The 20,145-nt window shown below is 32.3% G+C and overlaps 1 protein-coding gene across 1 annotated transcript in view; it reads right to left on the reverse strand.

The window, feature by feature from the left end:
• LOC118198988 (putative monocarboxylate transporter 5) overlaps nucleotides 1-12,700 on the reverse strand; it is a 58,013-nt gene extending 45,313 nt beyond the window's left edge. Inside the window, exons 1-2 of the mRNA XM_035370768.2 lie at nucleotides 12,148-12,700; nucleotides 1,018-1,161 (exon numbers count right to left, since the gene is read on the reverse strand). Of these exons, the coding sequence (XP_035226659.1) occupies nucleotides 1,018-1,161; nucleotides 12,148-12,343 (340 nt within the window). The 5' untranslated portion in view covers nucleotides 12,344-12,700. The remainder of the gene's footprint in view (nucleotides 1-1,017; nucleotides 1,162-12,147) is intronic.
• Nucleotides 12,701-20,145: the final 7,445 nt, after the last annotated feature.

A 20,145-nucleotide genomic window follows, 5' to 3' on the forward strand; every position in this document is an offset into this window, starting at 1 on the left:
AAGAATGTTAAGAGAAATATAAATATGCATGTTACTTGCCATTTCATTGTGTAACATTTCATTAAACTAGTTTTCCTTCTAGATCTCTGGAAGGAACCAGATTTGAATAAAAGCTCCTGTTTAGATGCAGTACAGATGAAAAATTGGGTGTCCATGGAGCTGCTATTGTAAAAACAAAAAATTTTTTTTTAATTTCTAATTTCTAGTGAGAAATGTTTGTAAAAGATTAGCCTCGCGTTAGATTCTAGAGCTAAAAGTTTTCAACAAGGTCGTTTTAGACCTCAGTTTCAAACTAATTAACTCTGGCGGGAAGTATGTAAGGATCTTAAGTTTTACTAACGTTTATTTCATTTTAAATCTTTACTATCACTTCTTATTTTCTACTTCTGGCCAGAATTAAAAGCGTTAACTTATTTATGCAAAATTTTTCTGGCGAACGCCAAGTACTTAAGTTGTGGCTTTTTGCCAAGCGAGAGAGAGGAAGGAGTTAGTCGAAGCAGGCCACTTGCCTTAGAAGTTTTACTCGGTTGCCGTTTGCCTTCCAGGCCAGAGGTTTAATCCTCGTGATAATTTTAAACATATTGTAGTGTTAACAGTTCTCTGTACTACATACGGCTTCCTGTTAATATCCGGCCAATCTTCCACGTTTATTATTCCAAAGTTAAGTTAGCGTTTAGTTAAATATTTTATATTCTTACGTTCAGACCACAAGTTCCGAGTCAGGGTCTTTGCATGTTCCCAAAGAAAGTAAGGCGGAACATTGAACCTGATAAAGCGTCAATCGACGGCCGATTAAAAACATTGAACACTAGTAGTTTGGCCTAGATTCTAATGCTCTCAAACCGAACGGAACCTATTTTGCAATTCATAAATACATAAATAGTGTGAAGTTCTTTTTTGAAGTCCTCAATAAAATAAATATGAAGATATATCAGATATGGATATGAAATAAAACTTTCAGTTTATAAGATGAAAATGTTGAAGATACCAAAGTAAAGTAACTAAACGAAGCCTTACCATGTACTCCTCCCCAGAAAACTGCTAACCATGTGACGTTAGGTGCAATGCAGCACAGGGCAGCTCCTGCAGAAGCAACCACACCACCCCAAAATGTAACCATCCTAATTCCATAGCTCTGACCAATTACTCCGACCAGCGGGCCTGAAAATCGACACAGGACAACATTATATTTGAAAAATTAGAATATATTAAAAAACGAAATAATTCAGAAATACATAAATGGTGTTCATAAACATACATAAAAATCTAAAAGTTCTGAACTGTTGACGTTTAACAAAATTTTTCTTTTAAAAGATATTATAAGCAAAATCTCATCAATGGAAATCTAAGATACAGGTACTCACTGAAAAATCAACGGAATGGTTAACAATGTTCTTGCTTTACACGTATTCTTATTTTGTCCAATAAACAGAGAAAATGCTTGGAGAATTATTTTTACTTTTGCAATATCTTCTTGCAGAATTTTTCCATAAATATTCAATGCATTGAATTTCCATAGGTATGAAACTTTAGTAATTTACAGTTTTGCTAATCTTATTTATGCAGTTTTATGCAACAGAAGTGCTCAAAATGTAAACAAAATCAGTTGCAGATATCCAGAATATGTTTGTATAATAGATATAAAAAATTTCGCCGTAAATCATATGACTCAATTAAAAATGAAAATATAATTTAAGTTGTGCTACGTAATATGTTACTATTTGAAAATACTATTTAGAAATAAGTCTTGGAATAATAAATAGTGTTATTTCAAATTTCTCGCAATATTTATTTCAAATAATTTTTACTTAAGATAGCCCTAATCTGGTTAGAATCTGGTTTTATTGTATGAAAGTATACACAAATTTGGAAATTTGGTCACTAATAATAAATTTTGTTAATTTAGCCTCAGCTGTAGTCGGCTTGCGGGCCATTACGTGGTTATCACTGGCTTGGAGTATCCACTCGATCGCGGCCACTTCGAAATAATATATAGTTCATACCAGTTCTAAGAGACTGCTGCAATCCCTTTCCTACGCCTGGAGTTCTGCCTATGCCTGCTGGTTACAGAAAGAAGCGAATACACAGAGATAATCAGGAAACTGTGGAAGACCTAGAAGCTACATTATTACTTGCAGTTTAGAGAATTCTAGTACGAATGGTGTTATTATGTAGTTTCCGCATTCACGAATCGGCCAGTATATCATTAATAACAAATAGAATCTGATTACACTTCTGCTGTTACCTTTGAAGCTATCTGCTAATACGATTACTCCTCCAAATCATTATTTACATTAAAGGCCATTTTTTGATTTTGTTATCTGCCGAATGGGAAAGCATATGGGAGTCAAAACTTCAAAATCTGTGGGAGATTAACATTTAACCCAACAGTTTGCTGCTGTGCTTTTTAAAATCTTAACTTGAACAGCTTCCATTTTGTTCTTGTCATTACGATGCTTGTACTGACGAAAGTATATTGCGAACAGCTGTAAATGAGATGCAGTGTTCTTGACAGATAATCAGAAGAAAAAGGTCGCTATGCACGAATTGCATGTGCCTTTTCATGTTTTAGTTGTTTCGAGCTAGATGCTACAATCCGTAGCATGGCACAGGAGACTGCATTAAGCTGTTGAGTCATTAAGTTATTTTTTAAACAAGAGACATATAAATTGTGCAATGTCCTAGCCCAGACTCGAACTCTCGAATTCGCGTCGAGTAGGCTTCCAGAATTCCACCACGAAGGCATGAGGAGAGGACGGAAAAATACCTTATATACTCCCTTTTTAAAGGGTGACTGGGGATGTGGGGACCCAATAGCCAAATCCTGGTTGATCAATTATCTTCGACCACATTTTAGTTTGGCCACCACTGTAGAGCCATTTAGAATTTTTCGATGTCTGGAAAGTGAAAAATATGCACTGCTCTCGCCGGGAATCGAACCCTGTTTAATGTTCCGAACTATATAATGTTTTCGCCATAGAATGTTTAACTGAATTTAAGACTTCGTTTATGGATGATTAAGATTTCATCAATTTTTTGAAATCGTTTATTTGTAATCTATGGCCAGCTGATAAATTTATTTTATGTATAACTGTGTGAGGGGCAAATGCACCTTCACGCTGCATTTGCCCCTCGCTCCCTATTTTAACTTCGCTAATTTTTCTTGTCCTGTATGCTTGATCAGATAGCCTGGCTCAGTAAAAGTAGGCGGCCAGTGCAATTCTGATTAAAAATCCAGTTATAACCACGTGCAGTGCTGATAAGGACCACGTGTTTCTGAGACTCCTTCTCCTTTATTTTCTTTTTTCTAGGTATTTCTTTCTCCTGATGAGGAGGGACCTTTAGCTGCCCTCGAAATCGAGTGAGTGTTTCATTTTACCTACGCTAAATACAAAGTTGTTTTTACGACTTTGATTGTCACATTAGCGTGTTTCTCTTCTTGTCTAGTTCCTAATGATGTTTGTATTTAATTATTCCACGGTTAGTAGAGTATTGGACTGAGTTACCTTTCATGAAACTATAAACTAAATCGAAATTGCTTTCGATCGACGAAATGACTCGAACTTTCATGAAACTATAAACTAAATCGAAATTGTTAACGAGTCTGTTCAGAATATCCATTTACAATATGCTATAGAAAGCACATTGATTATCACAGAGTTTATTATTGCATAGCGTTTATTTCACAGACTGATACTGATAATCTCATTCAAAGTATTACGCTGTTGATCTCATCAAACTGTTAGAGTACAATCGCAGCCTGTAACCGCATCGGTGTTTGCTGTGGCAAGCATTCTTTGCTTAATCTTTATATAATTATATTTTCTAAATAATAAGGCTGTCATATTACCTTATAAACCGACGAGTCCAACACGATTGCCACTTTTATTGTCGAGGAGGCTAAACCTTTCATTTAGCATGAAAAGTCAATGAAAATTATTTGATTCCTTTACATTAATCTAAATAATTAATTTTAGATACTGCGGTTTCCTAACTTTAAAAACATTATGTATAACTGGTAGAAAACACAACTAAAACCGTACAATTGAATCTTATGCATAATTAATAGGTTTTTGGAAAGTTTTGGCATTCCAAGTGAATGTATCAACCTAATTGCAATAACTCTTGTTAATACGCAATTGAACTCTTGAATGCATTGCAAATTTAAATTCCAGTCCTTAAAGTAACTTTTACTGCAATTGAACACGAAGTCACTTTTTTATTGTTTTATTTTATAATTTTAAATAGGATTTATATGTGGAAAAACAGGAGGCAGATGTTATTTTTTTTCCTTTTATTTTTAGGGGGTTACTAGCCATTTAAAGCTTTGGCAACTACTGAGGACAGAAGCGGTGGTCATTTTAGCATGGAGGCACTAATAGGTGGCCACTTTACATCTATGCCTTCTCCGGAATTCGAACCCAGGCTCTTCGCCAGCTATTTTAATTAAATTAAAACCTTCACAATATTTTCGAATTTCCTTCCTTTTATACTCGTGCCGTTTTAACAGAAATGACGTTTGACGTTTTAGTAAAAATAAATTTTCAGCATACTTACATTTATAAGTAATTTATTACTGTAAGTAAGTACTACTATAAATTATTACATAGTTACTAATTCAGAAGTCAAACAACAAAAATCAGCGTTATATTTACAAAATTTTCACAGGACTAGTTTCGATGGTTTTACTGAACCACCATCCTCAACTGCAAAACCGCAAAATGCTTTTTGCGCAAGCAACCAATAAACTGTCGGCGACAAACAGACACTTAGCATATAATAAAGATATTTATTTATTTCATTTTATTTGTTTTTTCATCGTTGCCAGTTTTTGCTGGTTGCATATTTCCGAATTCTTTTATAATAATATATAAATGTTAAATGCACGTACTCTTAGTATTTTTAATTTTTCCGGCTCAGCTTTCTCATAATATTCGTCACGCGCTGCACTGCACGGGGAATAAAACAATTAACAGTTACGCAAGCAACCAATAAACTATCGGCGAAAACACTTAAGCCGCATATATATAAGATATTTACATATTTTTATCCTACATATATAATATATTTTTATGAAAGTTTACTGTCAACAAGGTTTTACTTAATTTACAACAAAAAAAAAGTTATGCATTTTATCATAATACAAATGAGTATGATTAATACATCTGATGAATATGTGAAACAAATGTTTAGATATTTTATTAAATATGTATCTTTAATGAAAGAATTATAAGAGGAGGAACGTAACGGAATTTACGTAAATAATATTCATGTCTACAATTTCAGCTTTCATATTATACTTCGGAAAAATATGATGACTAACCCTAAATATTTAATATAGTTATGGTACTTAAAGAGAAAAAAATTGAAGAAATTTAAATCGTTTACGCTTATAAATAATTTACTGTAATTATTTACATTAATATTTTACTGTAAATTCTTATTTAACAAAATATTAGTTTGGTTTATACACTTTATAATTTTATATTTAAGCGTAATTTTACTTCTTATTAGATATTAACGTGTTGGAGATGAAAATAACGTCACCTCAATAATCATAAATGTCCTCGATATACAATTTTATCTTTCATACTTTTAATTCCTTTTAAAACTGCACCGAATATTTCAAGTTATATTTTCTACAGACATATATCTCGTCATTTCCTAACGGCCTGATTCGTCTCCTCTAAAAAAGGGGTTGCGGTCATTAAGCCTTTAAAAAGGGGGACAGACAAAGTTCCAGTAGTCCATTAAGTCTCCAAATTAATTTAGTTATTTCCCATTGCTAACCCCAAAACAGAAGCTATTCATAATAAATCTCTCTAAACGGTGTCATTACAAAATTGATACATATTACAAGGTTCTTATATAAGAAGATGCAAGTAGTTATGTAGATAATGATGCAAGTAGTTATGTAGGGTTCTTAGTAGTGTAGACGTTTATAGCAAAGTCCTTCAAACCCTAACCAGATTCAAAAGCGAGTTATTGTTCTAAGTCTGAATCAATGTGACGAAGTCTTAGAAAGGACAAAGTAACGTTTCTGTTAAATCTTGGCCTTTAACAGAAGTCACTATTTGTGCTTCAGAATTGAAAACGAGGTTGCCATAAGCTTCAAAGCTTTCAAACCCTCGGTTTAAATTATAAGACGAGGAACGTAACGGAAATTACGCAAATACTAGCCATGCCAACAATTTCAGCTTTCATATTATGCTTTGGAAAATATATTTCGTCATTTCCTAACGGCCTAATTCGTCTTCCTTATAAAACGAAATGCGGTCATTAAGGCTTTAAAAGGGTGACAGACAAAGTTCCAGTAGTCCATTAAGTCTCCAAATTAATTTAGTTATTTCCCGTTGCTAACCCCAAAACAGAAGCTATTCTAGTGTAGACGTTTAAAGCAAAGTCCTTCAAACCCTACTAGATTCAAAAGCGAGTTATTGTTCTAAGTTTAAATCAAAGTGACGAAGTCTTAGAAAGGACAAATTAAAGTTTCTGTTAAATCTTGGCATTTAACAGAGGTCACTATTTGTGCTTTAGAATTGCAAACGAGGTTGCCAGAAGTTCTAAAGCATTCAAAACCTTGGTTTAAATTATTTAGTAACTAATTGCATTCTATTGACGACTATGGAAAGAAGGAGATATAGTAAAATTTCAAATCATAATAATTGGTTAATTAACATAAAACCGATATTTACGAAACTCTTCAGCCAATAACAACGTTAAAAGTTTTTGACTGAAACCTTTCGCAACCAATTGGTGTAAACCAACCAAAATAATTTTTTATCCTTAATATAAATTTTAACGAATAAATGCGCATTTTCCTCTCTGCTTCTCTGCCTCAGGCAGATCCGTGTTCAAGATTTTTCTTTCTTTAATTGCTGAAACAATGAAGGATGTGTGCAACTAACTATTCGAGAACGAGCCCATGCCTTGCGCTGCCTATAAGCCTTTATGCGCTTTAAAGCGTATAGGATCACCTCGACAGAATCATTGCAGGTGCTCGCTGGGTTACAACCATTGGATGTTTTCGTGGAGAGGGAGGCCGGTCAAGCACGGATCGTCCGCATAAAGGAAGGTTTTATCTTGTGGGGTACCCATTACCGCACTCTACGAAATTTGTCTTTATACGGATGGTTCCAAAACGGAGCTTGGCACAGGTAGCGTCTTCTGCGTCATGCGAGGCAATACTATCAGCTACATTTGGTCACAGAGGCTGTCAGATTACAATAGTGCATTTCAGGTGGAACTTGTAGCAATTAAGGCAGATTATATTAAGGATACTCTACTTCAGATCCCCGAGTTCCAAAGACCGTACCTGAGCTGGGTTCCAGCGAATGTAGGCATTGCTGGAAACGAAGAGGCCGATTGGTTTGCTAAGCTAGCAGCTAACAAACTCAAAATATTAGAAATTTGGCAAGAGATGGAAGAACTCCACCACAGGCCGCAGAACCTTTTGTTTATTCCCCAAAGTTGGTCTGAATCTGGTCACTAGTAGTGCTCATCTTACACACTTCTTTACTGGACATGGACCATTTTCAAGCTACTTACGGCACTTCAGATTAGCTACTTCAGACAGTTGTAGATGATCCAGATCACTATATGATCCGGATCACTTTGCTTTCGAATGCTCTCTCACGACACCATTTCATTTAAAAAACCCTCTGAAGCACACTGATCCGGGTGGTCAGCCACCCTTAAGAGAAATAAGCTCGCATTTAATCAGATTCATTGATTAATGGACATTTGTGCTCGTGAATTCTGTTGAACAGAACTGGCGTCAACAGCAGGTACAGCAGGCAATTCTAAACCAACAACTACAGAAGAGCAGTAGCTTTCATAATTCTTACTTTACAAATTTGGTATCTTAATATATACGATAATGTTCAACTACTCAAATTAAGACAATTTTAGACACTCTAATGGCATGCCATTGTACCTGTTACGTATATGCATGAAAACCATGTTTAGTACAGTATGTGAATAACTTTGCTGGAATATGTTGCCTCCTAGATGCAGATTAATACGATCAATGCCTGTCTACTTGTACTTCAGTGTCGCTTCTATTCATTATTAAACTTTAAATTTTATTGTGTTTACTTAATTTTCGTATTGTATTCTGTGTATTTCAATTTACATATTGTCTTAGTGTATTGACCTGTTAAATAGTAAGTGCGTTGTGTTATGTTTTCAGATGAGTTTGCGGTATAATAGTAAATACATATATAGAGCTCTCGGCTAGTACCATGAAATATTGTGTGGAAATGTTTTGTTACAGTTTCTAGTATTGTGCAAAATGTAACTGTTTCTAACAAATATTCGTAGCCGCAGAACCAACTTTCTGATAAGCACATTGTATATTGATTGTTATTTTGTAGTATTCGCCATTTAATTTCAGTGTATGTACAGTATTTCATTAAGTGTGTTGTATAATTTATTTTCTATTAATGCGGAGTATAATAGTTTGGTGTTGTATAATGATAAGTAAGTGCGATGTATAATAGTATTGAACCAGACTTTCTTGGTTGTAGAACTTTGTAAATATGTATTGAAATGCATTGCTGGATATAATGCTTTGAATTGACTCAGTATTCTAACTCTGCTACAATATAGTATCTTCCTAATTATCACTGTGACCGCTTCCAAAGGTTATTGTCTAGTGTTCTTTTGATTAGTTTTAGCGTTACAGTACAGCGTCATGTACAGAATTGTCTACTTTTCTGATACGAGTAGTGTATATGTTGTGTTTTATTCGTAGTATCAGCTTTACTATGTCAGTGTGTACTTTTCTGATAAGGGCAGTGTATATGGTGTGTTTTATTCGTAGTATCAGCTTTACTATGTCAGTGTGTACTTTTCTGATAAGGGCAGTGTATATGGTGTGTTTTATTTGTAGTATCAGCTTTACTATGCCAGTGTGTTGTTCAATATTCTAGTGATAAATTGCATAATATGTTTTTTTAGTAATGTGCGGAATTATAGTAAGCGCATAATTTTATAATAGTAAGTCAGTGTGATGTATAACTGCAGGCTTGAAATTCCATTGTTAGTCTTGAATTTGACTGTTTTTGTTTTACCCTTACCAGTTTTGTATGAATGCAGCTTTGTACTTCTATGTATTTTATTAATCTATGCAATCAAGAATGTCATATGTATTCAAGGTAATCCTTTGTATTCCCTGTCTAGATGTGATTCTGTAATCCTTTTTTTTAAATTTAGACTCAATAAATGCCGTTATGGCTTCTGCAGGGCGGACATCATACTGCAAGGGTTTGTTCCCTGTAAGTAGTTCTCTTTAGCAGTGTAAAAGTAAAAAAAAAAAGTTATCACCTTATGATCTGATTTCATCTTTGGCATCTACGTCAGCATAAAAAATTATTCCATTACCTATATAAATAGCGCACTATGTAAAAAAATTTATTAAGTTAAAACATAACTTAATTATTTAGCTTTACCTTAAAATGCGGTCTTTTCAAGACTTATTTACATTTCCTTGAGAGGAATTTCAACATACATCTCAATTTGTTGCGCAGTGATTGCAATACGTTCGTACATTTATAGCGAATACCGGGATTTTGAGCTATTTTTTAGTTTCATGCAATTTCAAGACTCAATAGAAAGGTTATTTTAACTTTCGTAAGGCTTGGTTAGTTTGACATTCTAAGGTATTTACATAATTATAATGTCTTTAAAAAGCGAAAACAAAAAGGAAGAAAAGAGATTAACAAGGTCAAATTTAATTACTTTCGTCTATTTTCCTCAAAATATTTATGAAAAGCAAAAATAAACATATCCAGAGGAATTCATTGACAAAAAAGAATTGTCTCTCGAAAGAATAAATTATAATTAGCTATAAATAAAAATTTGCCACAGAAAAAATAATACAGAAGTAATCCAAAAAATAGATTTACCCAAAACAATCAGATGAGAATGATGTCAAATAAAGGACTACGAGACAATCATTTAGAGGAAGCATATCCTCTCATTATTAACAGTACCACCAACTAGCGTGCACGCAGAAAGTGCATTATTAGCTGCAGATAAATTGGACACACAAATTAGCTGTTTTGTCTTTATTAATACATATTATTATATAATAAACAAGAGATGGCGAACCTTTCAAAAGAAATGGGGCAAATTTTGTTCCTTATTTTTTTAAAATATTAGTGCGGGGTCACTAATTAAAGTGACGCGTTAAACCAGCTCCGGATACCTGGGTAGCTTACGCAGACTATCAAAGTATTGCCTGGAGCCCACAACAGTCTAGGACAAGGAGCTCCTGATTGTCCAAGAGCACCGCATAGGGAGATCATTTAGAGATATTTTATATAAATATGTATCAGACATAGATTCACCGAATTATACTAGTGAATTTATATAATATATTATATATTAATATTTATATAATATAATATTTATATAATATATGGTGCGTATTTATATAATACAGTGAATCGGTAGATGCGCTACTTGAAAGGGAAGAAAAATTATACCAAAAATTTAGAAAAACCGAAAATTTGTTATCAAAAAAACTTGAGCAGTTGGTCTTTTTTTTCCCTCTCATTATGAAGAATTCTTCATTAATAAACATAGTTACAGATAGAGATGGTTATCAAAATAATGGAAACACCCTAGATTTATACGAAATACTTTAGTAATTATGGCGTAGGACTGCCTTTGTCATGCAATACACCTTAGATTTCCCTAGGAATGGAATCGTAGTATTTTCTATGAATAATATTTTTACAGGTTTCTAACTTTGAGCAAAGGTTTCAAAAAACATGTTAAAATTTCCATTCGATTCACGTCGCAAAATTTTAAAACTGCTAATAAATTAAAATGAAAATCGACGTCATTAAAGATTTATTAGACGCGTAATAATTATTAACTTAGCTAATATTAAAAACATAGTCCTTGATTTAAATTCAGTATATTTGATTCATTTTATAGTCCTTGATTTAAAGTCGGTATATTTGATTCATTTTCAACTAAGGAATATCATGGTTTCTGTTATAGAAAAAGCCACTCCAGTAAAACATTCTCTAAAATAATTACAGTTTTAATTTGGGAAAAAGGTTTACTGGAATAGCTTAGAAACAGTTTATACAAGATTAAGAAATCAGAAAATAATTAAATCTTACTTTCTCAAAAACCTTTTTTTACCGTTAACAGATCGTTGTAATCTATGCATTTGCAGTATTTCTTTCACGCGAATGGTAGATGAGCCGCATCAGACAACTTTTCAGGCTACTGCACATTTAAAAGTGTAGGCATGTGGCCTGTAATGAATCATCGGATGAGACGCGAGATGTTCGACTTGAACGTCTAGTGCTAAATGATAAAAAATGTGTTGGATATCTCACTCACAATATATATAATTAAAAAAAATTGTATATTAGATATTTATGGTGGGGTCATTTAAAAAGCCTTCGTGGGACAGAGTCTGACCCGCGGGTCATAGGTTCGCCACCATTGTAATATACCATGTAACAAGAATATTCTTTGGGTGATAATAATACGATTTTTTGTTTTGTTTTTGTATAGTATAGTAACACTGTTATGGTTTTGTTGTAAATTATTATTTTACTGCTCTTATTAATAATATTTCATTATTATATTCATTCGTTTATTTTATATTTATACATAACAAAGTTTTAAAATTTTTTATAGTTTATACTTTTTTCTGTATAAAACTAATTAATATGGCAAAGAAACAAGTGTGCTTTTGTGCCTTATTTGAAACATTCCTGCCAAAATACCGAATATAGTTAACGTGTTTTTGCTCTAGTATCTCAACCACTAGCTGTAAAAGGCTTTATATGGGAGACTGCAGTAAGCTTTTGTGTTTGACATTCATCAGTAAAATACCTTCAAATACTTAGGATAGGACCTTCGAATGCTTACATGCGAGTCTGTAATACTACTTAGGCAAATGTGGTAGTTTCATTTTTATTTACCGTTACAGACTTTATTTACATTAACGTTTCAAGGCTTAACGGTTTGAAGTCTATGTTCAAGTTCCCCTTTAAAAAAAAACTGAGGAAATGATGAATAGGCTGCGAATTTTATTTTGGATAAAAAATAATGTTAATTAAACAGATGATCAATTACAAAATAGTAATTTAGATAGAAAATGGATTACATAGTTACCTGATAAACAACGGATTGAGTTTCGGACGCTAAATGGTATAGTTGCTTCTTGCCTCGTTACTCCATATGTTTCTATCACAGCTACATACAAAATCCCAATCATCCTGGACAAACCAGATAAAATCATATTGATTATACAAGCTGCGAAAGCAATTACCCATGCCCGACCTCTGTCAGGCAGTTCGAGTTCCGCCATTTCCTCAAGTATAGTTAGTTACTTTTTCATGGAAGACGTCCAAACCGAAAATATACCAGTGCAAGATGCATGCGTAGACCTCTCAAGATCACTTTCCTAACATTGCGTTATAACATAAATGCGCGAAGAAGGAAATGGATTCATCGTTAAAACATCGTTCTTATGTTTGCATAAGCATTAGTGGCGACAAGTGAAGGTTAAGAGCAGGGAAGAACAATATGAGATCGTAAATTAAAATATGATCCTTTATGAAAGGATTTTACCTAATACACTCATCCGATAACATATGAAAAAAATCAAGTGTATCATCGCAGTCGCTTTTCTCCTAGGGAAGGCCAACGAAGCCGAAAGTTTCTACTGGTAAACTACAAACATTGAAGTTGCTCATGTCATATTTTAAATGATATTTATTACGAAATAGATAGCTTCCTCTTGCAAACTTCTGGCACTTGTAATGTCAAGTTTATCTTCTAGGTCATTGTCGAGAGAAGAAACGTTTGAGAGAAGAGTTTTATTCAGGAAGTGACAGCTGCTAAAGATAAACATCTTTTTGTTTTAGTAAACTGTGTTCAGTTAAGCAATAGATGCTGGAAGCAAGACTTTCCTGTAAAGATATTTATTTTCGGAAAGAAAGATAAGCAAACATTAAATGCTCGTGATTTACTTTCAGCCAATTAAAAATGTAAAAAGAGAGAGAGCAAATATAATCATCATGAAAACTATTTTACAGCAATTGAAGAAAGATTTCACAAAATATAAATAAACGAATGAATATAAATAAAAATAAAATCCTGGTATGAAAACAAATCTTAAAAAACAACAACTAACTAATAATTGTTAAATTGCTTTCTAATATGTTAAAGAAGACTATCTTTAAAATGTTTTAAAAATTAGGACTAATTCGCTAAAAATAAATGTTGCGTCTTTTATTGCCACTACCTGTACTGTTAAATAAAACAAAAACTTAGAAAATAAATCATTCTCTAAAATTCCAGTTTTTGAAGCAGAAATACTTTCTCCGGTTTTAGTTCTTAAATTTTTTCTTAGAATGTAAAATATTATCATTAAAAAAACCTTAGAAATGTTTAAAAGTTATTGTATGGTTTACGGAATTATAATTAAAAAAGACGATAAATTAGAGACTAGAAAGTAGAAAAAATTGTACATCGCTTGAATGGCAACGGCAAGTGATACCCCATACATTTTGTTTTTAATGCAGCCAATTCATTTTGCAATTTTGTTGCGTTGAAGAAAAAAATGGCAAAACTGTTGCATAGTAAAATGAAGAGATGATTTTCTTTTGCGATGTAATTAATAACTGAACTTAAAGTATTTATAATACATTATTTGTGACTTTTATAACACATTTTCTTACAACATCCAAATCTCTCCATATTAATTATTAACCCAGTTTCAAACAGATAATTATTTTTAAATCTTAAACATTCCTCAGGCAAACAAATAAAGTGTAGAACATGTATAGGCATTGAAATGATCATTTTAGTAGATTTCCTAGGATATCAATCCACTTTCAATTAATTAAAGTAGGTTTTCTTTATACTAGCATAAATATTTAACTCAATGCTTGGATTACTATTGAGTAATGTAAGAATAATTAAAGTAATTTATAAGAGCATTCTATTAACGAGTGAATGTACGACTCGGATCGTATCTGACACAGTTAAAAATAATTTACCTAATTAATTACTTAACTGATTCAGTTAATCAGTATTAAGCTTTAAATATTTTTAAACATAATTGTCTATAAATCAAAGAAATTAATGCTTACTTACAGGAGCCAATTTTATACCTCTCAGACATGTCTAGGGAAATTACGTTTATGAAACTTTCATAAATTAAGTCTTAAAAGGTAGTGGGATTATACGTTTCATTAAACAGTAGATTTCGGATTATAAGGATGTCCACCAACAGTCGAAAATAATATTGCTGAACACTATATTTCGATCTGGCTTCAAATCCGGCGAACAGGATGAATGTTTTTCTTGTGTGTAACATAAATATAAAAATTTCTTATAAAACGATCTCTATGAAGTTAACCTTTCTCAAGCAGATTTCGAGTTGCTTTATCTTAATTTACTAAATTAAAGGCGCGCAATTCTGGACAAGAGACCCCAGCAGAAAACTATTGAAGACCAAATCTGAATGAAGATTTCCTCAAAATGCAAACGCCACGATGGCAGGTGGGATATGATCTTTATATCAGCTAATGTAACTATACAATAATGGCACTAATGGATCTGTTCCACTTAATCGTTATCAAGATCGGAAACATCTGTTACTCCAGGATATATTCAAGATCACCCATCACCTCTGCCCTACGACGCCGTCTAGGTATTTCATATCAAATTAAAACAGATCAATCCATCGCAAAGAAACCAGATTTCATTTCTGATACGCCATTTATTAGCTCGGTGTGCGTCTAGATACACTCATATCTAGCAAAAAAACAATCCGTAGAACAACTTAATTTTTATCTGTCTTCCGAGAATTCTTCTAATTTTTTAAATTTCTACTATTAACTCACACTCTCCCTATTCCTTGTTTAAATTTTTAATTGTTAATAAAATACTTTTTATTTATCCACTCAAGTTCAAATACATTTTTTTGAACTCGTAGTGGATGACACTTGATGTTAATACAGTTTTTTCATATATTAATTTTTTAAATTTTTAATTAAATTTATTTTCGTATTTTTAAAATTTTTCTTTGTTGACCTAAGTACGAGCTTACTTAAATTTTTTTATTTAATTAATTACTAATTAATTAATTTTCAATCGTTAATAAAATACTTTTTATTCATCCACTCAAGTTTAAATAAATGTTTTTAAACTTGTAGTGGATGACACTTGATGTTAGTACAGATTTTTCACATATTAAAACGTTTTTAAATTTTTAATTTAAAAAATAATTTTGGATTTAATTTTTTTTAAATTTTCTTTGTTGACCTAAGTAGGAATTGGCTTTTAAAAAATTATATTACTTCTTTCATATCAGTACAAAGCATGTGACTCCAAATGACCTCCATACTGTTTGTTCTAACCCTAACTTGTCCTCGTTTTTCTATTTCTTTCCTTTCCCTACATAGCAATTTATTCATTGATTGTGTCATTTCTTAATTATTAATCGAAATTGATATTCAATGCAATTACACCTCACGTCATCATTCATCGGTAGAAAGATGTCCCGAACTATCTGCTGTGGATTCTGCTGGAGAATATACAGGGAAATCGAAGCATGGAGAATGATACAGTTGCAAACACATGATACAATTGCAAGCACATACATAATCACCCGATAGAAAAACTTTAATTTATCAGTAGACTTCCTAGAGCACGTAAAGAAATAAAAAGCTGCGAAGCATGAAGAATACTTTTAAAAAATAGGTAACGTAGACAAATTTTTATTGCCTTGTGGGTATTTTTTTTTTTGAAGCAGGAGTGATGAAAAATGAGCAACGCCTTCGCCGGCAATCAAACCGCGGACCTCTGGAATACGCGCCCAGCATGCAGACCACTACACTACGAAGGCACTCTAAGAAGGCGGGAGAAATAGCTTATAGCCTTAATCTCAGGTCTAAAAGAACTTACTAAAAGAATTGGCTAGAGATGTTGGCCTTTCCGCAGAAAATGAAATTTCTCGCTTTATGACAAGAATTCCTGAACGTCTTCAACAGAAAATAACTGCACTATTTACACGACTAAGTAGTCTTAATTTCCCCATTCGATATTTACTGTACGTTGAAAATTTATTAAACAAGGGTGAGGTTGAATACGATCTTGAAAGAAATTGTAAAAATCTGGGTGAATTTTTAAATCAATTTTTAATGAAACAGGACTCTATGTCGAAATATGTGAGTGCAAGCTATTACTCCGCAGTAGAAAAGGAATTGAACCTGAAACTTCATTAGAGCTTCTAACCTTTATAATTTCGTATGGAGAAGATCTTACAAACTGAGAGATGCATTTCAAATACTCCTTATTATTTCAGTATCAGTTGCTAACTGTGAATGGTGTTTCTGCATTTTAAAATTAATTTTAATATATATACGATTAAGGATGGGACGAGGTCCCCTAAGTGCCTTGGATTTTTAAATGTGGAAAGAGACAAATTTGAAATGATTGATGACGTAATTGATAAATTTACTTCATCAAAGGCAAGGAAAGTAATTAATTGTACTAATGTATTATAATATCGTATTAGTGTACTCATGATTATTCGTGCGTATAGTCAACGCTATGTGCGCTATGTCCACGCACGCACATTCAACGCTGTGTGCGGGAGTGTAAAAAACAAACACGTGAAAGTCCTAGCATGCTCTAAAAATGACTGAAGTGTCTCTTTAGGTTTATTTTCAAAGATTACCTTGTCTTCTCACATAACTTTTGCAGAAGAAGATGATGATTTATTGACTATAATGGATGTCTTATATGAATGGAGTAGCAAAAACTTGATTGCAAGTGAAACCAATAGCACTTGTTCAATCATATCGAAATGTTCTTCCTAATATAAAATTTGAGATTATGTAATGCGAAACATTCGAGGCAATAACTGAAGTTTTATTTCAGAAAATTAAAAACATTAAAAATCTTTGGAAGTGTCTATCTAGAAAACATCGAGGAATGGTTTTACGGTGATTCGACTGAGATGGATGGACTTTAAGTGCTTGAGTTAGATATATATTGTTTCAAATGTCAAAATAGCAGAAAGGGCACAAAATTCAACCGAAGAAGATGCTTACAATTACACAACACTCCAGACTGCAATGAGTTTTGTTGAACCTCTGTTCAGGTTCATTGATCAAAAGAAGATTCGAATACAATGATAAAATAGCGCTTTTGAGAAATACGCCAAAAAGTTCGACAAATATTTAAAAGCTTAAAAAAAGTAAAAGGACTGTACTTTGATAAAAATAAATGCATACAATACGCATGAAAACTGATAGTTTGGGTTATTCGTGTTTTTCAATTATTCGTATATATATACATGTGATAAAAACAAAGTCAGAAGTAACTGACTAGCAGGCATTTTGGTGGCGTAGAAGTGTTGATCTATAATGAATAAGAAATTGGAGGCGAAGGCAGATTAAATCTTCATTTTTTATTTCAGCAAACATGTTGCGGCCACAAACAAGTTGGCACGTTAATTGTGCTTACTCCAAAAAGCTTATATTTTTTATAGATTTGCAGTAAGATAGCAGAAGCAGACACAGAGCAGTCCAGCTAGGCCAAAGCGTAAAAAGCAAGTGTGTAAATTTCAGGTTGAAATCTTAATTCCGACTGAGTTAGTTTTGGTTCTCAATGCATTTTGAATGGATAGTTAATAGTACTATAAAAATACTATTGGCTGCTTGAGTTTTAGTTCCATTTACATCACCAGCATTATGTATGAGTCTCATGACATGGATTAATCTAGAAATGACGAAGTGCAGAGAGAGGTTACTAATTTTAGAATTGAGAAGGGAAATTTAAGTTGCGAATTTAATCTTTTACATATTCTTTATTTTTTATACACACACACACACACATATATATATATATATATTTATGTCTTTTGATATGGCCGATTGCAACTAAAAAGGGAGGTGCGCAATTGCATGTTATAGCAATCCTATATGCGAAATTTCAACGTTCTGAGGTACTCGTTTTTGAGTTATGCGAGATACATACATACATACATTCGTACATATGTACATACATCACGAAAAAAATCTCTTCTGAATCCATTTTAAATCCTTTTTGCAACCTGTCTTGGGAAATATATTCCTTTATTCTGTCCTTAAGTGCAGATGTCACGCAAAAATATCGTTAAATTGCATGTGATAGCGGTCGAAACAGATATTTTCGTCGAAATAATGATGCCCGAAAATTTTCGCGAATACAATACTTCCTTTACTTCGCACAAGGAAGTAAAAATGTATTCCAACTGTAAAAACGTTTTTATGCAATGAGAGGTAGAAAGTAGATATATAAGTTGTTATGAGACGCAGTGCTATATGTTGTATATAAATTGTAGGTGAATGAAATATTTCAGCTGTTCACAATTCATTTGCAAGATATGGCATTGCGTACAAAGAAAAACACATCAGTTTTACATTTAGAAATTTTAATAATGTTTACAAAAAGATAATGTCTTATAAGATTGAAATACGAACTTGTATCGAGGCATTTATATTTGAGAGATTTTGAGACTCTAGTTTTATAAAAATGATGGCTTTGTGGAAGTTCCATTTTTCAGATAAATCTTATAGTAATGTGGTAATTTATACCTGGTTAATATAATATTGACTACCTGGTGAAATAGACATTAAAATATAAATTCTAATAAAATTTAATATTACTATTACAAATTACCAATTTATAATCGATATACTTTCACGTTTTTCCCTCTTGAAACAATATTTTCACTGAGGATATCTTGCAGTAAATTAAATGATATTCATATTTCCCTGAAAACTTTACACAGCTATCCAATCAGCCGTTAAGAAATGAATAACGTGGGCGGATAATTTATCTCTAATAAAAAACAGAGAAAAGAATTGGGAAATAGTTGGCTTTATCAACTAGAAAAACAATATACATAAAAAGAGAAAGCGCGTTTTTATCAGTTAGCATAATAAAATAAGATCAAGTGCCCTGTTGAACAATGATAAATACTCATAACAGCATCTTCCAGTGACTCTGCATATTTAATTGTATTGAAAGTTACGAAACGTCGACAACGTAGAAAAGAAAACATTCAAGGTGTGAATGGAAGCCTTCTTTGAGATCTTCTTCATATCATTTTAAAGATATAATAATCTATAGAACGATTTAAAGTAAATAGTTCAAGAAGCTAATACTCCCCTAAAGCGGGAAAGCCGAAGAAATAAAAACGGCACACGAACAAGAGAATAAGTCTAATTTCAATTTTCTTTTATAATTTCAAATTCATTTATTATATGTACCATGGAGAGAATTGAATTTAATGCTTTTATTTATTTATTTATTTTCAAAAGCACACATAAGTGCATTTGGACATTTTCCCTGGACCAGCAATAGATTCTACCAAAAATGCTTATCCACATTTCCAGACAATTTCATTCTTGAGTGGAGACAATGGTCTCAAACCCAAGGTGCGCTTACAATTATTAATTACTTCGTTAGGCACGCTACATTTCACCCACAATGAAAATGAAATAATATTTTAAAAGTCGGTTAAAATCATAAAGATACTTGTGTGATAAAAATTAGCGTTGCGTTTAATAACTAATATATTTCAGTCATAATAACAGCATATTTATTATTATGCGACAGTTTTGGTTTTATAAATTTACCATGATTCATTCATTAAATCAATGCAATATAAAAATTTCAAATTATTGTTATTCGGTTTTAATTTTTCGGATTCGCTTTCAAAGTTGTTTAAATTATACCTATTTCTAGGAAGATATGAAAATAAAATTGTGCATAACATCTGAGCTTTACACAACGCCAATAACGTATCTACTAAAATTCAAATTTTTTATTCTGTTAAAAATATTTTTTCGAAAACTAAAATTTTAAAGAATTTTATTTTAAACCTTCTTTTAGAACAAAGGGTTGATCCACCTACTGGTACTCATATTTCACCCCGAATAAATTTTCCTTTTTTCTGTTCGAAATAGATAAGACAATCACGACTCTCAGAAATTGAGTTTCCTTACTTTTATGTCATCTAATCTAATTCTGCATACATCTCTATTTCTGTAATTTAGATCGTAATTTTAAGAGCCTACTCTACAAAATTTATATGAGATATACTGC

This window comes from Stegodyphus dumicola, chromosome 1 (genome assembly GCF_044657685.1).
Source record: "Stegodyphus dumicola isolate Sdum_Otavi_A_Nest chromosome 1, ASM4465768v1".
Taxonomy (NCBI): domain Eukaryota; kingdom Metazoa; phylum Arthropoda; class Arachnida; order Araneae; family Eresidae; genus Stegodyphus; species Stegodyphus dumicola.